Here is a 21424-nt window from a genome sequence, read left to right as displayed (position 1 = left end):
CCTATAAATTTTGAAATTTTGAAATATCATTTTTTAAATCCAAGTTCTAAATATAGTCATCACACACAATAAAATAGTACAAAATATAAACTCAAAAGAGTTAAATATGTTTTTTATCCCTATAAAATTATCAAATTTTATTTTCGGTTCCTGTTAAAAAAATTACATGTTTTGGTTCTTACAAAATTATTATGCACGTAATTTTAGTCATTCATGTTAAACCAATGTGTATTTTTTAAAGATTATTTTACTGACATGTTTAAAATGTTATGAAAAATTTTAAAAAAATAAAAGAACTCAAAATTTGATTTCTAAGTCAATATTTTCTACTTTTTAAAGTTGAATCATAAAACCCTTAAAAAAAATCAAAATTTTCAATTTCACATAAATGGTTTTCTTTATAATAAATTAATTTTACCGTTTTCTTTAAAGTAAAAAAATATCTTAAATAGTTTTATTGTTCTCTTTAGTTTATACTTTCACTACGCCAAATTTGGCTTTTAGCAGCACCCCTACGAAAGCGCTTTTAGGAAAAGCGCTGGCATAGGCTTCGCTAAAGACAAAATTAAAAAACACGCTAAAAAAGCGCTCTAATAGTGGGGGCGTATGAAAGCGCTTTTAAGAAGCGCTCTGGTAGGGGGGGTTATGAGAGCGCTTTTCAAAAGCGCTCTGGTAGGGGGGGGGGGGTACGAAAGCGCTTTACAAAAGCGCTCTGGTAGGTGGGGGGAACGTGGGGGGAACGAAAGCGCTTTTCAAAAGCGCTCTGGTAGGGGTGTTTAATGAGAGCGCTTTTTGTCAAAAGCGCTGGTATAGCCCAGGCTATGAGAGCGCTTTCCAGAAGCGCTTTAGTAGCCTTATTACTAAAATTAAAACCAAAAACACGCTTCTACTGTTTCTCACTTTCTCTCTTTCTTTTTCTCTCTGCACGCGAACCAGAAACCCCACCCCTCACCGTCGTCGGTCCTCCGTCAACCTTATCGGTCCTCCGTCAACCTTATCGGTCCTCCGTCCACCACCATCGCGCGAACTTCTTCTCCTCCGTCCACCACCATCGTTTCGTCTCCGTCTCTTCTCCTCTGGTAGCAACTTGCTTTGCGCCACCCAGGTATCACACTTCTCATAGCTTTTAACAAAACCCTAGATGTATCAATGTATCCTTGTGATTCTGAATTTGATGGAATGCTCTTTTCTTAAGGCCTTTGATATATATATATATATACATAATATTTCTGTTAGCAATTGCCTAGTTCCAGAAACGTGTGATTTTAGGTGATAGGGTTTGTTCCAGAAACTTCTAAGTGATAGGGTTTTGAGTTCTGTTGAACTGTGAAATGGTGGCTGTTGGATTGTTTGGGGTCTGCTTGTATGGTTTTCACAAAATATAAATTTAACCTCTTCTTATCTTTTGAGTTCTGTTCCATAGAGAGGCTCTTATTCTTAATTTGTGGTCTCCATTTATGTCCTTAGCCTCTTCTTATCTTAGTACAATTGAAATTGTGAGTCTCTTGTTATCTTAGTAGAATTGAAATTGTGAGTAAAGTTTCTTGACTGTTGTATAAGATAGTGGAGGAGGTGCAATATTTCTCTACCAATGATGATATATGTAGATGATTTTGAGGCATGTCGGTATATACATACGTGTAAAGTTATATAACTAGCTAGTGGCATAACCGATGCCCATCATATATTTGGGCATAAAACTGAATATAAATTAAATGATATAAAAATGAATATATAATAGTATCAGTATGAACATAATTAAAAATGAAACATCTCATGAAACAGAGACCAGCACTAAAATCATACCATTCCCTCCATATGCCATAAAACTCACATTACAGACAGTTTTTCATTCATTAGAATTCACATGAAGTTATCCTACAATATTTCTTAATTTAGTGAAAAGGTAGTTACTACGAAGTTTCTAAGAAATAGCGCAGTTTCTAACTGTTACTACGAACTATTTGATGAATACATATCTGGAAGTTTGAGATGGACAATACTGCACCAAACAGTATTATGCATATATATAAACTATATAATATATAATATATATTATATATTATATACTTTTATTTATATATAATAACAACAACAATAACCCTAGCTAGTACATACATAGGGTCTGAATTTCTGCTTTATATATACTTTTATCGGTTTTGCTTCTGCCCGTAATCAAAAGTCGGGCTTAGGGTCTGAATTTCGGAAAACCGACTTTGTTTTTGAGTCCGTGGCGACGTTTTACCATAGCCATGTAAATTTCGTTCAATTCCGATAACTTTCTTTTTTTACGCTTATTTTGATTTGTACCGATTTCGTTTCCGATTTACTTGTACATGCATGGTTTGACTTCCATTTGACTTGTATAGATTGTTAGCTTATTAATAGTGTACTAATGTGCTTTAGTTTGTTTGATACAGGTTCAATGGCTTCAGATAGAGATGCTCCACCTGAAAACCCACCTGAAAACTTACAAGAAAACTGACAAGAAAGAGTTGCTTCGGATACAAATGCTCCACCTGATACTGAAGCAAAAGAGGTTGCACGAGGCATCACTATTATGAGGGATATCATACGACATAGAGACCAAGGATTAGTATACCGATTGGAATGGAATTCTGATAAACAACCAATTGGTCCTAATTCTGCAAAGTTGACAAGTTATATTGGTACACTTGTCCGTATGCATATTCCAGTCTCCATAGCTACCTGGAAATCGAAGACGAAAAATTTAGAATTGGAGGAGAAAAAACAAGCGATTTGGGAAGAGCTTCAGGTATATATCATATATGGTTAATTGTTGTTATTATCTTGACGATAAATTGTTTAAATTATTTATACTAACACACTATGCGTACGTTTTTTTGCAGAGGACTTTTGAGATACCAGATGAACGTAAAAGCTACATACTTAGTTTGGCCGGCAAGAGATATAGAGGGTGGAAAAGTTTTTTGACAAACACCTATCTTAAGGATAAAGATGGAAAATTTCTTGAAGATGCACCGGGACGGCCAACAAAGTATGCGACCTTCATTGATGAAGCAGATTGGGCTGAGTTTGTAAAGCAAAGAGATGAAGCTTTTCAGAAAAAGAGTGCCACGAATAGGGAGAGAGCATCCAAACCCGCGTATCCATACAAAAAAGGGCGTTTGGGATATGCACGCTTAGAGGATAAAATTGTAAGTAAATAGAAATTCGATTTAATTAATTGTCTACATGTGCATGTTTTAATTGACGATTTTATCGTTTGTGTCAATGCATAGTTGGAGGAGACTAAAAGTGAGGAAGCTTCACTTCCTGTACATGTGTTGTGGAAGGAAGCTCGTGTGGGCAAGAATCACGCTGTCGATCCCGATGTTCAGAGAGTTTATACTGAATGTGTAAGTATAATACTGTGTCTTTAATTAAATCAAATGTTTTTTAATATATAAATGACTTTTTATCTCCACTAATAATTATTTAAATGTAAATGAATTACAGGAGACCTTGTCGCAATCGGCATCCACCGGTGAGGAGAGCGTACTTAGTAGAGTACTAGATGCTCCCGAGTATCCCGGTCGGGTGAGGGGTAAGGGTCATGGTGTGACTCCAACCTCTTTTTATAAGAGTTCTAGGAGAAGATCAAATCTTACCAATGAAGAAGTGTTGCAAAAGTTGCAGGAATTGCAAGCACAGGTCTCTGAATTGCAAAGAGATAAAGATATGTATATGAGAGAAAAGTGCAACACTTCATCGGTGAGAGAAACTAGTGATAAGGCTAGTATCAACTATCAAAAGAAATTTCCCGAGGTAATTATAAGTTTTTTTCCTTACAAACTGTTCTATTTTATTAATGATAATGACTTTATATTTACTTTTGGTTTAGGGCATTTCATCTTGCCAACTATACTTATCGGAACCGAATTATCGACTAGTTGGCAAGGGAAAAGTGCACAACACTTCGGGAGATTTACTTCACCACAGACCGCTCCCGGATGGACACCTGAAAGTATCGGTGGATGTTGTATTAGATCGTGATGCGATTCTACCGGTACCTGACATGGTCTCAGAGACGACATTGCTGCGAGATGCAATAGGATCGTTTGTTGCATGGCCCTCGGAGCTCATTACCATTAGTGATGAGGTAAATTGAAAACGATTATGAATCATTTAGTTTTCGAATGTCAATTCTAAACCGTTTATTAATTATGTTTTACATTTTATTTTTAGACTGCTCCTATAAAACCCGCAATTAAGGGTAAAGGGATTTTACAGGAGGAGGAGTCTGTTGCATCGCTAAAAGAGGTACATTTAAAGTGTTAATATATAATCTGAATCAAAATATGCATGATTTTATATTTTACCTAACTTATATGATTTTTAGGCATCCGCTCGGGAGTCACAACAAGTGACGCAGCAGGTTCGTAGCGTACCACCCAGTGGTCCTCCGAAGCAAGCGGCAAGAAAAGGCGGTGCTTTTGTGCCTCGATACCGGGCGACACTCGCAACAATGGTTGATATGTCCGATATGAAGGATGGTGCTTTACGGGAAATCGATATGGATGAAAGTGTCTTCGGTATTGAGTTCAAGTCACATATTACAATTGACGACTTGCAAGAGATTTTTGACCAGGATCAACTAGGCGTCAGTAATATGCAATCATACATCCGGTAATATTCACTCATCCGATATATTATTTAATTAGTCCCACAATATAATTTATTTACACTTTTCAATAAAAAGAATCTAATGTTTATTATGTTTTTATTTAAGGTTGTTGTATGACAGAGTGTTGCGCGGGACTGCATTGTCTAACAGATTCCGGTTCGTGTCTTCCGCCCATTGCAGCGGAATGGAAATTGTTTCGGATCCGGAATCTGTTAGACAGCGCTTAGTCGATAGATTCATGTCCACCGGCAATACAGAATGTCTGCATCTTTGGGCGTATAATACCCGACCAGTAGGGTTAATTTCTCATTCTTTATTCATCTAATCTCTGTTTCTTTAGTGTATAGCAATATTTTCATATAACCTATTGTTTTAATTTATAGAGCACACTGGTTGCTGCTTGCTATCAACCCGATAAGGGAAGTCGTGTATTATCTGAATTCGGTAAAGGGTGAATGGACCAATTATCCGGCCATGAAGGAAATCGTTGATTTGTAAGTGGGATCGTTCTAAATATATATTCGTGTATATTTATATATTTACTTATTTGTGGGATTGATCTAAACATATGCTTTTATATATTTGTTAATTAGATCAATACAAGTATTCCGTAGTCAACGGGACGCACAGGTATCCCGGACTAAATCAAACAACATCACCTGGATCGAAGTGCAGGTACATTACTTTTCACAAATTTGCTTATAATATTTATGCTACTTGGTAAAACAAGACAACTTATATAGAATCTTATTTGTTTTTCTATGTAGTGTCCGATACAGCGTAACAGTTCAGACTGCGGATACTTTGTATTGAGGTTTATGAAAGAAATCATTCAGGCGAATCAATTAGAGATTCCTCCCACGGTATAAAGTTATAACTTAAGATAATTTCATATAATTTATTACATTTACCTAAATATATTATTCATATTATGTTTTTGTTTTATAGTACCTTGACGAATTCCGTGCTGCTGGGTACTCGAAGCTAAAGTTAGAAGAAATCAAAGAGGAATTGTGTCAATTTTATATTAAGCAATTTTTCATGCAGATTTGAACTATAATATTGTTGATTTTGTAATGATGTATATATATAATTTTGTAATGATGTATATATATAATTTTGGATATTATAATGGTATATATTAGTATATATATTGTCTTACTGATGGCTGAAATAATATAGTCGAAAATATATTACAGGTCGAAAATATATTACAGGTCGAAAATATTACAGGTCGAAAACATTACAGGTCGACTGGGAGGATTAAATTATAGGCTGCACATAAAAATACCTCATTTAGCAACTACAGCGCTTCTAAAAAGCGCTCTTAAAGGTCCACATACTAGAGCGCTTCTTAGTAAAAGCGCTGGCAAAGACCAGTAAAAAAGCAAAAAAAACTAAAAAATTACGCAGCATACAAAAGCGCTTTGGGAAAAGCGCTCTGGTAGGCCCCCCTATGAGAGCGCTTTGTCTGGAAAAAGCGCTCTCATAGGGGGGCCTACCAGAGCGCTTTTCCAAAAGCGCTTTTGTATGCTGCGTAATTTTTTAATTTTTTTTGCTTTTTTACTGGTCTTTGCCAGCGCTTTTACTAAGAAGCGCTCTTAAAGGGGGGTCTACCAGAGCGCTTTTTCCAGGAAAGCGCTCTTATAGGGGGTCCTACCAGAGCGCTTTTTCCAGGAAAGCGCTCTTAAAGGGGGGGTCTACCAGAGCGCTTTTAAAAGCGCTTTCGTAGCCTACGCCAGCGCTGGCTTTGGCAGCGCTTTAAAGCGCTGTTAAAGGCCAAAAAAAGCGCTGTGAAAGCCCTTGTACGGCGTAGTGTTTCTTTTTTATTTAGCCACACCAATATATGACGTCTGGATCCGCCCCTGATTGCGTGACAGGCTGATACCGTTCGGTATCGTTTCTAGACCCTCAGTTTCGCTCAGCATCAAATTGCTATGTAGTGCCAAATCAGTTCTAATATCCCACTTCCAAACTGAATCAATTCACTCACCATACTCCTTAAGTTTATATATACATACTACTGGTCTAAGAAAATTGGTCGATTAATTGGCAAAACAAACTATGTATAATTCATAATTGCACTTTTTTTTTTGGGATTTAAGAAGGCTTGAACCCAAAAGAAGAAAAAGAAAAGTTACAATCTAACATTCCAGCAGAAAAATTCTAGAAAGATCAGCTATATAACAGGGGTGTTTGCGGTGCAATTTAGACGGTTTTTACGTAAAAATATTCCGAACCGCAGGAAAAAAAGTGTGCGTTTTGGTTGGTTTTTAGAAATTAAATCGAACCAAAGCAAACCAAACCAATGCGGTTTGGGTTGGTTCGATTTTTTTAAGAAAAAAAATATTGAGTCATACAAAGACATATAAATGACAACAAAATTTTGTACTAAATCATTTATGCATTATCACATATAAATCATTTATGGACAATAACTTTCCATTTAATATATATATATATATATATATATATATATATATATATATATATATATATATATATATATATATATATATATATATATATATATATATATATATATATATATATATATATATATATATATATATATAAAAGGTATATCATATGAGAATGCCATATTTATATGAGAATGTAAGAATGAATCTGAACCATTGGATTTTAAAATAAATGGTGGAGATTATGGGTGAATTTTTTTTCTCTCTCCTACATTTTGAAATAAATGAGGTAGGAGAGAAAAAAAAGATTCACCCATAATCTCCACAATTTATTTTAAAATCCAATGGTTCTGATTCATTCTCACATTCTCATATAAATATGGCATTCTCATATGATATATATATATATATATATATATATATATATATATATATATATATATATATATATATATATATATATATATATATATATATATATATATATATATATATATATATATATATATATATATATATATATATATATATATATATATATATATAAGATTAGATAAAAATGGAATAAAAAACATAAAATAGTAGCATAAAATAATATCAAAAACATTATAATAAAATAGAAAAAAAGAGGAGTGAAAGATTAGAGAAGATGGAAAAGAAAGAGCAAAAGAGAGGAGGGACTACAGAATAAGAGCATTAAAAACGTAATTGAAAAAGAGAACAGTAGAATAAAAATAATAAGATGAAAAAGAAAAAACTTAAGAGATGAGACACAGAAGAAATGATACCTACTTGAAAAAGAAGATGAGAAAAAGGCGCGATACCGCTAGGTGAGATTTGAGAAGATTTAAACTAAAACCTTTAGTGTGAGGAAGGGAAAATCATTTGTAATCGTAAGGCTAAGACATAATAGGATTTGAGTTTGGGTTGGATGTGGGTTAAGTGACTGTTGGTTGTAAATTAATGCGGTTTGGTCCAATTTATAAATTACAAACCGCAAACCGAACCGAACCGCGTGGTTTTGTTAAAAAATGGTCCAATCACATCGGAACCAAATAAGATTTTTTGCAATTTTGATTTTGCAATTTTATATTAGACTTGTTTGATTTTGAACAACCCTACTACATAAGTATCATAAATCTCTTTATGGACAATCATCATAATAAATAATACCAAGGCTATGATTAACTACTAATCTTAAATTTATCAAAAGAACTAAATAATATTAAATTTATAAAAAATAAATAGCACTTATTTAAATGATTTTCACCCATGTTTTAATTAACAAAAGATAAATAAATTAAAAAATGAGTTTTAACTCTTAAATCAGTACACCACAAAAAAAATTCGTGCTAAGAAATTTAAGAGTGTGAATATCATAAAAATTATTAGGCTTAATTGCAACTTTAGTCCCCCTATTTTGTCTTTTTCTTGATTTTGATCCCTCTATTTTAAAAATCACTATTTTAGTCCCTTTTTAAATTTTTTGTTCTATTTTCGTCCCCCTATTTTGTATTTTTCTGCAAAATTAGTCCCTATTCCTGTATCTTGTTCAATAGAAAATTCAAAAGGGGGACCAAAATCGTGGTTTTAAAAATGAGGGGACTAAAATCGAAAAAAAGACAAAATAGGGGACCAAAGTTGCAATTAAGCCAAATCATTATTAATTATTTATATAAAAACACATACTATTAACACTTAAATATTAGTCTTCAAAATCTTGTTTTCTTTTTGAGAACTTTTTATATCTTAATGTGCTTGTTAAATGAGTTCTTCAATTATTCAAAATATATATCACATCACATTCAATATATATCTTGCCTAAATTCTAGTTTATAGAAGTATGATAATAAATATTGATGTGTAAGCAAAAGATAAATTATCTATATTATTATTATTATTATTATTATTATTATTATTATTATTATTATTATTATTATTATTATTATTATTATTATTATTATTATTATTATTATTATTATTATTATAGTGTTTAAAGTTTATAAAATATTCATTTACAGTAGAAACTCTTTATATTAATATTCGGTAAATTAATAAACTCTCTAAAATAATACATTTGTTCGGTCCCGACTTGGGCCAAAGTAACAAATTAAAAAACTCGATAAAATAATAAGATAATAATTTTTCAAGAGATCCCTTTATAATTTTCGGTCCCAAGAAAATCATAAATTAATAATTCATAGAAACTGGAAAAAAAATTACATGCTATTGAAATATGATTCAATAGTTGTATGTTTTCCTTTAAGAATACATTGAACACATTTGTTCCTTTTATTTACATTTATCGAATTTCAAAAGTAATTATTGATTTCCAATGCATATGAACACAATAGTTATTAATTTACGTTGAGTCTCAAGGTTCGCTGCAACGTGATTCTAAGAGACATAGACAAATTTGCGTTTTTGTTTGGTATGTACAATATAATTACTTAAAAACTCTTTAAATTAATAATTATTAATTTATCGGTAAATTAATAACTCTCAAAATTTATAAATATCTTCGGTCCTCACATTATTAATTTAAAGAGTTTCTACTGTATATTTGCATTCAATTTTATTTATATAAATTGGATATCTTACATGTTTGGAATTGGATTTAAACTTAAAACCTCTGTCCAAGCGGAAAAATAACCTTTATCATTTCAACTAGAGGCTCTTTAATAGATGACATCACCTTTGCCGATTTGTCATGTTTGGTAACAAAATCATCTTCTTCTTTTTTTGAATCAATAAAACTTTTGATTAACTCAAAAAAACAGTAATTACAAACGATCTCATGGATCCAGCCACTATAAAAAAAAAAAAAAACAGACAAAATAATCACAAAGCTACTGTAGCATTAGACTAGCTATGTGTTTTCTAAGTTTCAAATTGGTCCACCCCCTATATACTATTGTATCTATAAATCTTGTACCTATATGATTGGTGTTAGTATTTTTCCCAAAACTCTTTTCATTTCTGAGATTCCACAATTCATGGATAGTCTCTGTAATGGCGAGTTTTATCATGACAGCTTTACAACTCTAGCTTCCTTTTTCCTTGTTGAATTATCCAGTTTAATTCTTGATTTCAATCCCCAGGATCATGTTGAATTTAAATCCAGATAAGGATCTCCAACCAAATATTCCTCAAGGCACTCAAAGAACAAATGATTAATCGATTCATTACATGTACAAAAACAGCAAGCAACATTATCAATCATACCAAATCTGAACAACTTATCTTTAGTTGCCAATTTACCATGACAGGCAAATAAATATTCTAACAAATAAATATTTTGAATAAGTTGTGTGAGTAATTTATATTTATAAATAGGAATCTAAAATATTATTATTATAATTATTATTATAGCATTTCAAAATTAATAAAATATTTATTTAAAACTTGTGTCCAATTTTGCGTCAATTTTGACATTACCTTTTGCCTTATCATTTTTAATAATAAAATTATCTTCATTACGAGAAATTTGGATGTATGAATATTCTGACTTGTAAAATTCTGAATAAGTTGCGTGAGTAATTTATATGTATAAGTAGGTAAGTAGAAATTAATTACTTTTACTACAAGAAAAAGACAAAGTTGTCACGGGAAAAATCACTCATACCGGACAAAAACCTCCTACAATGCATGAATATTCAATGGGTAACAATTCTATAAAAAGAAAAGGTCACCGAAACGTTTTTTTGTCAAGGGTAAAATGTTACATCTTGTGTTCGAGGTTTGTTAAAAAATATGAACAAGAAGAAGATAAAAATTGTATGATCAAAGTTGTCAAAAATGAATTTAAAATTGTGTGTTTACATTAAATTTTAGTTTCGATTCGTCCCCATCAATTTAGGAAATTAGATACAAATTGATAATTCAACGGATTCCCTTTTAGATAATTTGGAAATCTAAATATGAATCACATATTCACATCAAGCATATCCTCCTAGATTATTTTCCCCGATAGCTCATTGAACCAAATTCTATTAATTATTTTCCCCGATAGCTTTTTGACTAGTAAATGAGCCTCTCCCTCCCTCCCTCCTGAATAGAACTAGATATGAGGTGGATGTGAGAAATATATACTTTCAATGCTCAAGATATATAACATAGGTCGATAGCTTTTTGACTAGTAAATGAGCCTCTCCCTCCCTCCCTCCCTCCTGAATAGAACTAGATATGAGGTGCATGTGAGAAATATATACTTTCAATGCTCAAGATATATAACATAGGTCGCAATGGTTCAATGGGAACCATCTATAATTAAGTGTCTTTCTTTCTCAAAGGTTACACGGTTAAATCCCTTAAACATACCTTTTCATTCTTTTGTTAGTTTTAATTATTAAAACAAAAAATTAAACCTTTAGTTCATTTATTTAATCAATAACAAATATGTACATTGACTATATTTTAACCACTTATATTTTTCAAACATTTTGATAATTCTCCAACAATCCCCCACCATTTTGAAATTATATTTAAATCCATTATTCACGAAACTTTATGGTTACAGAAACAATTATCTTACAGTTTGACTCATTACTTAGTAAGTTAAATTTTCACTCATTCTTGAATATATTGGTAGACAAACTGTAAACTAATTATTAATTAGAACAAGTGAGCAAAACTCACACATAAAATATCAGTATCATTGATTGAATTATTAATATGATACATTAAAAAACTGAGGTGTAAAACCTATTTTTTGTAATTAAAACTGAGGTGTAAAACCTATTTTTTGTAATTTATTATTTGTTTTCAAGTTGACTGGCCTGTACTTTTTTACACATAATCTATATGCCAATATTATCACAAAATCAAAACATTTTACTTTATAACAGAGCATAACCAAATATACACAGAATACCAAATTATATTGTTTACAAAATTAAATGTATACAAATGGTACACCGAGAGAATATATACATATTTGAAACCATAACCATATAATGAAAAAACCAAATACATGTGTAACAAAAAACATATACGCAACGTTTACAACAACAAAGAAAAATTAGTGTTGTTGAGATTCGTAAAAAGACAGGAAACAACCGGCCCAATGTGATTGGATATCATCAATACCTTCTTGTAGTAATGGTGTTTGTTCTCTAAACACCCATAATTTAAACAAAAAATTTAAATCATGATATGCTAACAACAACAACATTAACTTAACAAATATAAATAAATTACATTTATATAGGTAAAGTTAATACCTTAAGCCATGAACTAATAATGCCTTAGCACCCCTGCAACAACCTCCCTCCCTCCTCTAGATGCACCCTCTCACGTTCCTATCATAAGGCCACTTCTCCAACGCTTCATGAGTCCACTTCTCTCACTCCAGTTCTAATACTTCTTGTACTTTCTCCTCCACCCTTTGATCAAATATCTCTTCAATTTGTTTCTTAGGATTTACTTTGTTACTTGTTTGCGATGATCTAAAAAATAACCTCAAGCTGACGCCTCATCAAAGAAAATTAACACACCCACCATATTCCTCTGTTTCGGTCGCTTCTACAAAGATATCATGACATTCTCGTCGAACAAAGATACCATATTTAGATTTTTAACTAGTAAATCCTATAGCACATATAAAAGTTTATCTTTATCAAATTGAATTAAGTTAAATAAATAATGTTGAAAAAAGTATCTACTTACAATATTTTTAGCAACTTCGTGTGTTGCCTCAGATGTGAACTCGCCTTCTGATCTTTGACATGCCTTCTACCATTTCTTATGGCGTGATAGTGGAGATGGGATACGATCACGACTTCTAGAAGGATCTCCAAGCTATAGTTTTCTTTGTTTTTTTCTTTAATCACAATCTACTCTAGTTTATCATTCCTCTACGAGACAATCTATGGTGATAAATATTTCTTGGTCTATTCTCCTTTCCTTTTTGGCTCTTAGCCAAAAATTCAGGAAAGGTGCGAGACTTGACAAACTCCTTTCAAACGTTCTAATCAATATATGAATACATCACATATGGAGGTTCTAATTTATGCTTTGAATTTTTAATAAAATCACGTGTGTGATATGTCTGAAGGCCCCTCCAACGCTCACCAAAATATTTAATCCATTTCTTTTTCAGCAAATCATCCTCTGAAACAATAAACACTTCCAACGTTTACATAATATAGTTGATATTAGTATTAAACCAAAAATTTAAATGGTCATCTATGCTTGTAAAAAAAATCATAAAATTTAAAATGAATACCATAATATCGATCCATAATTGATTATTCAAATAATCGTCAACGTCGTGTCAATTAACCATCAAAATGCTGACTTTTCTTCTACCTTCTACTGACACGTAACCCCTAAAACTATCAACATGTTCACCATAAGCCTTACAAGTTCTTAGAAAAAATCAACCAAGAAATGAACACCGATTTCATGGGCTTTTGTCACCTTAGTCAACATCGTGGCACCTCTAGTTTTTCTTTTCATTTTAGTATTAGCTGAGGTTGTAACATAGGTTGTATGAGAGGTGCTAGTTGAAATGCTCATCTGTGTGTAAACCAAGAACTATACTACTCAAATCAACAAATCTTTGCTGAGGCACCTAATGCATATGAATTATACTACACTCATGGTATAGGGTGGGAATAGGTCATGCTAAATAACAAGGCTCTACAGTCTAGCCTACACTGGCTTAAACTAGGCCAGACTTTTTTTTAAATAGAAATGGCCTAGATTTTTTTAAAAGCCTATTTAGCCAAAAAGGCTAGGCCAAGAGCCATAAAAAAACTTTTTAAACATATCAGGTCGGCGTATTTAAATAAACATGAATAACTTTATTATTATTATCATATTGTATTTTCTACTTTAATTAAAATACGAAAAAATAGTTCTTACTTATCATAAAGAAATATAAAAATAAGTTGAAAAAACTTTATGAACAATCTCATAGGTCGTTGTCATAAGTTGTTTTCATATGTTCTCTTAAAAAATAGTATCACAAAATTTATTCTAATAGGTAAACTCAGATGAGTCAATGAAAATAAACATTTTGTCTCATTGATATTTTAATTTCTTAGTCTATGTAACATAGTTGAAATTCTTACGCTACTATGGAAAACACCTTCGTCAAGAAATATTACAACGAACTTTCTTTAATTATGGTGGAACACGTTTTTTGGCTCTTTTTTTTACTAAAAGGTATTTCACTACGGCCTTTTTTAAACTCCTTAGTGAAATGTACTAGGAGTTACAAAGTTCAAATCCCAATTTCTTCATTACCCGAGGTCCTTGTATATCATTACGGTTATTATTTTTCATTGTGGTGTAAAATCCAATCATTGCATCACTGTTCATCTGGTCAACTGTTATTAAAAGTGATATGTTTTTAATATATAAGTGAAAGTGTGTGTCACCCAATACATAACAACAATTTCTCTCTAAAGAAAACCCTAACATATTTCACTATTCTCTCTCAAAACATAACCCTAACATCGATGTCACTCTTCACACATACTGCAACCTTCAGATTCGTTTTCACCAACTGCTACCTTAAGGTTTGTTCATTAAACTTATGCTCCGATTTCGTTTACATTTCATGTTAAAAATGGGTTCTTATTTTTTCATTTGGTGAATGTTCTCATTTTTTTAGATTTGTCTTTACCACCTTAAGAAAGTGCATACTTTGGCTATGTTACATATAGTTTGTGTTGCTATGAAAAAATACAAGGAGTATGAAGCTTTTGTGGAAACTTCATCCACCTTGTATTTCTTTTTCATAGCATCATAAACTAGGTTAACTTCATATTTTGTTCTAGTTCCATGATTAATTTCAATAAAAGTTGCATTCTTGAAACATTTTATTATATCTTGTGTTGTTGTATGTTGTTAGTGTTTTGTTGTCAAAAAGTATTTTTATTTTGTTGTATGTATTTATCGTGTTGTTGTTGTTGATAAATATTCTCAGAACAAGAAAAAAAAACATTTCTAAGTCACAAGAAAGATGTTTCTTGTGACTTAGCAATGTTTTTCTCTTTAAATTCTTATTCAGGTTGAAAATATATGAAGTTGAGTTTATTATATGCTATGTAGACTGTTTCTTTCAGTAACCTTTCACTGAAAATACATTCATTTAAATTGACATAGAAACTTATAATCTAGAAATTAAGTTGTATTTGAAAACCAACTTATATCAATCAACGTTTTCCAAATTACATATGTCTCATCGCTCATTTCTCTATCTTTAACATATATAATACGGTTCAATGACCTAATTCCTTCATTACATCGATATCTTGTCTTATAGTTTAATTTGAATAAAATCTAATTATTGGCCAAGTCTACCTTATCGTCGTCTCTTATCATTTTGATTGTTATAGTGATAAGTCATCATAACATTCACGATGATAAGCGACTATGATGAGGTAGACTTGGGCAATAAATTGATGTTATTAAAATTAAATAAGAGCCAAAGGAATCGATGCCATGAAGGACTTAGACCATTGAACCACATTCTATATGTTAAAGAGCGGGAAATGAATGATGAGACAAATGCAATTCAGAAAATAGTGGTTTGTTGAAGTTGGTTTTCAAGAATAGTTTAATTTTTAGATTATATAGTTCTTCATTAATTTGAATGGTTATATTTCTTTAGTGAGGTGTATAGAAAGACAAGCAATCTACATTTTATATGATAAACTATAGGAACTTTCCACAACAGTTTTCTATTGTAACTGTTGATGGATTTTGAATCGATTACCTAAATGTATATTTCACAACAGTTGGTTAGCATAACCTTTGTAATATGTAGCGCACCTCTTTACTTATTATCACGGTCTCTAGACCGTTGTGGAAAGCATCAGACATACAATCACTCCTTACTTCGCAACGGTTAGTCAGGCGTTGTGGTATCCCATTTTCAACCATTGTGGTATTGCTTTTCCATAATAGTGTTATGTATAAATATTCAAATGAAATAGGCTTTTAAGTAGGCTAGTAGACCAATCAAGTCTTCGAAAAGGCTAGGGTCCGACTTAAAAATAAGCATATGATAGCGTATTCTCATCCCTCCTCATGGTACACTTCCTTAAAACATACATTCAACATATTCTTAAATTAACACTATTAAAAAAACAACATTTCAAGAAAAATAACATTTCTGTCAATATTTCAGTGGTCAGTACGTAACACCATTTACTCAAACTAACACTATTTGAGAAAAAACAACATTCTTATCAACACTTCAATGGTCAGTGACACCATGTTCTCAAACTATCACTATTCAAGAAAAAAATATTTATATCAACATCTTGTGGTCGTTGCATCATTTTTCTCAGACTAACACTAGATAAAGTTAGTTACGTATCGACAATATGATGACGAAGCTTCGTTCTAGTTAGGTTGTAAGAGTTGATATTCAAGTTGATGTTAGAAGAGATGGTGGAATCTACGTTTTGACGAAGATGAAAATCGTCTAGTTTTTTTTAGAGAATGATGATGAAACAATGAGTGTTGATAGGTAAATAAAAAATTATAGTCTAGTTCTCTGAAGTATTCATGCAAAATAACTTTCACGTTAGTATTTGAAATAAACCGAGGGAATAGTTTAATTTAAAATTATAAAAAATAGAAAAGTGCCATATTATAGAAAATTCATGCAAATGATATTACCACTCAGTTGGGCAACGTGATCGAGGGATAGTACAAATTTAAAAATAAAAAAATTAATACAAAAATAAGGGCGTTTGAAAATATTAATTTTGTAATTAAAAATAAATAAAAAAGTAAAAGAGAAAGGCGCCAACTGACAAAATGTAACACTTGGTCCCTAAGTCAATTGAAAAATAAATAAATAACAGGAAATGTAGTAACAAGAATTCGAAGTAAGGTCTCTGGTATATCTATTTCCTTGGTCCCTAGATTGTATATATTTTAAAAAAATTAAACATGGTGCTAAGAGAACATATACCTCGGTTATTAGTTAGTCGAAGAGAAAACTTTATCATATAACGTATTCTTTGTAGTGAAGAAGATTTTTCAACTTTAGTAAACTTTTAATTTATCGACTATCATCAATTCATGTCATTTTAATACAATTCCAACATATGAAATATTTTATATATTCTTGATAGTTTCGAAAAACTATCATCACAACACTTTTATCATTTATTTTGCTACACATATAAATTTTATGTTATTCTTTTTTTTTTTTAACTGCTGCTGCATTAATAGAAAAGAAAAACAGATACAGAAAGGATAGGGGGGCCATACCAAAACCCTATCAATAAGTCACAAACCTAAAGAACGGCAAACCGAGCCGGTTCTTAACAAAATCGGTCCTTAAGAAGGAGGGTATGGAAGAAAAACAAGTATAATCAGATAAGGATAACCCAAGATTAGCGAGAGCATCCGCGCAACTATTCCCTTCCCTAAAGATATGAGAAACCATGAAATTCCATCTAGAAACAATATCTATACAATTCAGCCACCTATTCCGAATCTGCCAAGGGACTTTAACCGGAGAAGAGAACGCTTTGACTACGGCCGTCGAGTCCGTTTCCAGCCAAATGTTTTTCCAATTTCTCTCAAAGGCGAACTCGATTGCAAGAATAGCACCGAGGAGTTCGGCCGTGAGAGAGTTGGCACCGCTCAAAGAAGAAGCAAAAGCTCCCAAAAAAACACCGTCACTGTTTCTACCAATCCCACCACAACCAGATAAACCCGAAGAAATAACGGCACCGTCACAATTAATTTTAATCCAACCTCGAGGAGGGGGCTTCCAAATAACCTCCACTATATTCGGCGCTCTGGGCGGACGGCTAGCGACATTGAACTTTTTAATAATCATGAAATCATCCATATTAACAAAAGATGAAGCAACAGAACTATTCCCAGCCAAAGAGACAGCAGCAGTAATGTAGGAGATGGAAGAAAAAACAGAGCAAAAATTGTTTTGAAATCTAACCTTATTCCTTGCCATCCAGATAGAGTTCAAGATGGAGATGAAAGCACCTATCGAAACCGTTTTCCGTTGGGCAGCATAAGACTTTCGACAAATACTCCAAAGGTCGGACCATCCGGAGATAGGGAGAGGAAGATTGAGCATCGTTTGATACCAATTCCACAGATAAGAGGCATAAGAGCAGTCGAAAAAAAGATGCTGATCCGTTTCTTCTGCCGCACTACATAAGACACATTTGGAGGCCATAGCGAAATTCCTACGTCTCCATTGCTCATCCGTAGGCACCTTTCGGTGCAAGAGTCTCCAAACCAAACTTGATTTGGATGGAGGGATTGATTTGGCCCAAATCCACCTCCACCACTCTTTCTGGTCACCTTTTATCCGCTTAAACTCATAGGCCGTCTTGGCAGACATATCTCCAAACTGAGAATGTATCCAAACTCTCGTATCATGTCGATTATCAATGGGAATGAAACACTTGGATATTTGCAGCTGCAGATTAGGAGGAATAGGAGTCACAACTTTAGATAAGTCCCACTTACCATCAACTATGATGCTGCCGACATTTTGATCGATAATCGACTCCGGATCAGCCATACTACAAGACAGCGGCACACCACACCAATGATCAAACCACAAACTAATACCCGCACCATCTCCAAGGCACCACGAAGAATTAGCAAAAACAATGGACACCTCCGACCTAACGCTAGACCAAATGGAAGAGAAAATGTGATGATTTATGACCTTATTCTTCCGTAAAACACGCTGCCTCATGAGGACAGCCCAAGATTCCGTGGACGAAAAGAGATCCCAAGCCAACTTTAAATTCGAGGCTTCATTAAGCTTAAAAATCGATCTCAATCCAAGCCCTCCCTCATTAAAAGGAAGACACATAGAGCTCCAACCAACAGTAACCACTTTGTTTTTGGAGGAATCACCACTCCAAATGAAGCACTTAATCGCTTTCTCAATACGACGAATAAGAGAAATGGGCCACGAATATATCGACATGCTATGAGTTAGCATTCCTTGAATAGTGGACTTTACTAACTCCACCCTTCCTGCAAAAGACAAGAGGGAGCCTTTCCAAGAAGACAACTTTGTGATGATTTTATCGGCTAAAGGCTGTAAAAAAGCAGCCCTCGGTTTACCTTTGAAAATCGGGACGCCAAGGTAAGAGAAATGATGAGAACCTAATTTGAAACCGGATAACGCAGCCAGAATGTTCAGCCTAGAAACCGACATCGCTCCTCCAAAAATGAATGATTTGTCACAGTTCACCACTTGGCCCGAGACTGCAGCGTAATCCTGAAAGGCTGATATGAGAGTTTTGACATTTGAAATTTTACCTTTACAAAAAATGAGCACGTCATCCGCGTACAGAATGTGAGACGGAACCTGTGAGTTGTTAGGCCCTTTGATTAAGTCTAGCTTATGGGAGGAGACGAGATTCTGCAGCAGCCTACTAAGAACCTCTTCAGCGAGGCAAAAGAGCAACGGGGACAGCGGGTCTCCTTGCCTAACACCGCGAGAGCACTTGAAATAACCGCTAAGAGCACCGTTAATATTGATTGATAGATTTGCCGACTTGAGAATACTGCTAATCCAATCACAGAAAATATTATTAAAACCGAACTGATGAAGAACTTTCAGCAAGAAGCTCCAGTCAAGAGTATCGAAAGCCTTTGCTATATCCACCTTGAAAGCTAAATTTCCACACCAAGCTTTAGAGTCCAGCATATTGAAGGCCTCCGATGCAGTCATGGATATGTCTACCATGGATAAAACCCCTTTGCTCCGTAGACACAAGAGAAGGCATAATAGCCGCTAGCCTATCTGCGATAATCTTGGAAATTATTTTGAATTTGAAGTTGGAAACTGCTATAGGCCGAAATTGATCCAGAGAATTAGCTCCCGAGACTTTAGGGATAAGAATGATGGTGTTAGAGTTGAAACCGGGCAGCACCCAGCCGGAATCAAAGAATTGAAGAACCGCCTTTGACACGTCACCTTTGATAATGTCCCAATATGTTTGGTAGAAAACAGCTCCAAAACCGTCCGGGCCAGGGGCACTATCTTTGTTCAGACTAAAAACTGCAGCCTTAATTTCCTCCATAGAAGGGAGCAGCGTCAACATAGCATTCGTGCTGTCATCCACCAAAGACGAGATATTATCCTCCACTAGCTTGAAATCCTGCAAAAGAGCAACGTTAGAGGAAAAGAGAGTTTCAAAATAGGTAACGGTATATTCCGCTATATCCTTAGTATCAGTGAGCAGTGTTTCTCCGTTCATCAACATAGAAATAGGCCGAAACTTTTGTTTAATTTTGGATATTCGATGAAAATATCCCGGGTTGCGATCCCCCTCGAGCTGCCACTTGACTCTGGCTTTCCCTTTCCAGAAGTGTTCCTCTATGACTAAAGCCTTGGTTAGGCTTGTTTGTGCTTCCATCTCTTGTTTTTTAAGTACCTCGCTGATACCTTCCTGTTGTATACGATCTTGGACAGAAAGAAGATTATCCTCTGCAGCTTTAACATTGTTAGCGACGTTCCCAAAAACATTTCTATTCCATCCTCTAAGATCCCGTTTCAGAAGCTGAAGCTTTTTGCTAAGCACAAACATAGGGCAACCAATAATCTCCTGGGACCACGTCGACTCAATAAGTTTCCTACACTGATCATGAACTCTCCACGCACTCAGGAATTTAAACTGATTGATAGACCTACTGCAATTAATATGAAATTCAAACAGAAGCGGATAGTGGTCGGAGCAGACTTTGGCTAAGGTAGACACTGACAGATTGCTGCAAGAATCAATCCAAAGGAGGTTCCCAAGGCACCTATCCAGTCTTCTTTCAACCGTCATCGACGGATCACGCTTATTGGACCAAGTAAACTTAGCGCCAATGGTAGGGAAATGAACGAGATGATTAGAATCAGACCAATCTTTAAATTCTGCCATGGGCTTCTTGGCAGGACTATTCCTCCCTCTATGCTCATGAGCACCAATAATAGAATTGAAATCGCCAAAAAAAGACCAAGGCAAATTGTGAGCAGATTGCAGATCATTGAGGTCTTTCCACAGCTCCCGCCTTTGAATGATATTTGTAGAAGCATAAACAACCGCTACAGCCATCAAAACGTTATCAAAAGAGAACGAGAACGCGAGAAATTGATCTGATTCAGCAATAATGTTAGGACAAAGATCCAAGTTGCAGAAACCCCAAAGGGAGGGGTGCACCACATTGTTGACCGAGAACGGTTTGAAACCTAATCTATGAAACCAATTGGTAGGGAAATTAGCGAAATCCAGCTTCGGCTCCGCTATGAAAATATAATCAGGATTGTGGAGCTTAATCAATCTCTTCAAGGCTAATCTAGAAGGAGCATTAGCCACACCCTTAATGTTCCAATAAAGGCACT

At 33.7% G+C, this 21424-nt stretch overlaps 1 protein-coding gene across 1 annotated transcript; it reads left to right on the top strand.

Annotated features, from left to right (window-relative positions):
• The first annotated feature begins 999 nt into the window (after positions 1-999).
• On the top strand, positions 1000-5776 carry LOC131617933 (uncharacterized). The gene is made up of 7 exons (XM_058889202.1): positions 1000-1105; positions 4514-4650; positions 4754-4945; positions 5032-5142; positions 5242-5323; positions 5416-5511; positions 5597-5776. Exons 2-7 carry the CDS (start codon positions 4538-4540, stop codon positions 5699-5701), a joined length of 699 nt encoding a protein of 232 aa, XP_058745185.1. The 5' UTR covers positions 1000-1105; positions 4514-4537; the 3' UTR covers positions 5702-5776.
• Positions 5777-21424: the final 15648 nt, after the last annotated feature.

The sequence above is a fragment of the Vicia villosa genome, linkage group LG7 (genome assembly GCF_029867415.1).
Source record: "Vicia villosa cultivar HV-30 ecotype Madison, WI linkage group LG7, Vvil1.0, whole genome shotgun sequence".
Classification (NCBI taxonomy): Eukaryota; Viridiplantae; Streptophyta; class Magnoliopsida; order Fabales; family Fabaceae; genus Vicia; species Vicia villosa.
This window is presented reverse-complemented; position numbering and strand designations above follow the sequence as displayed.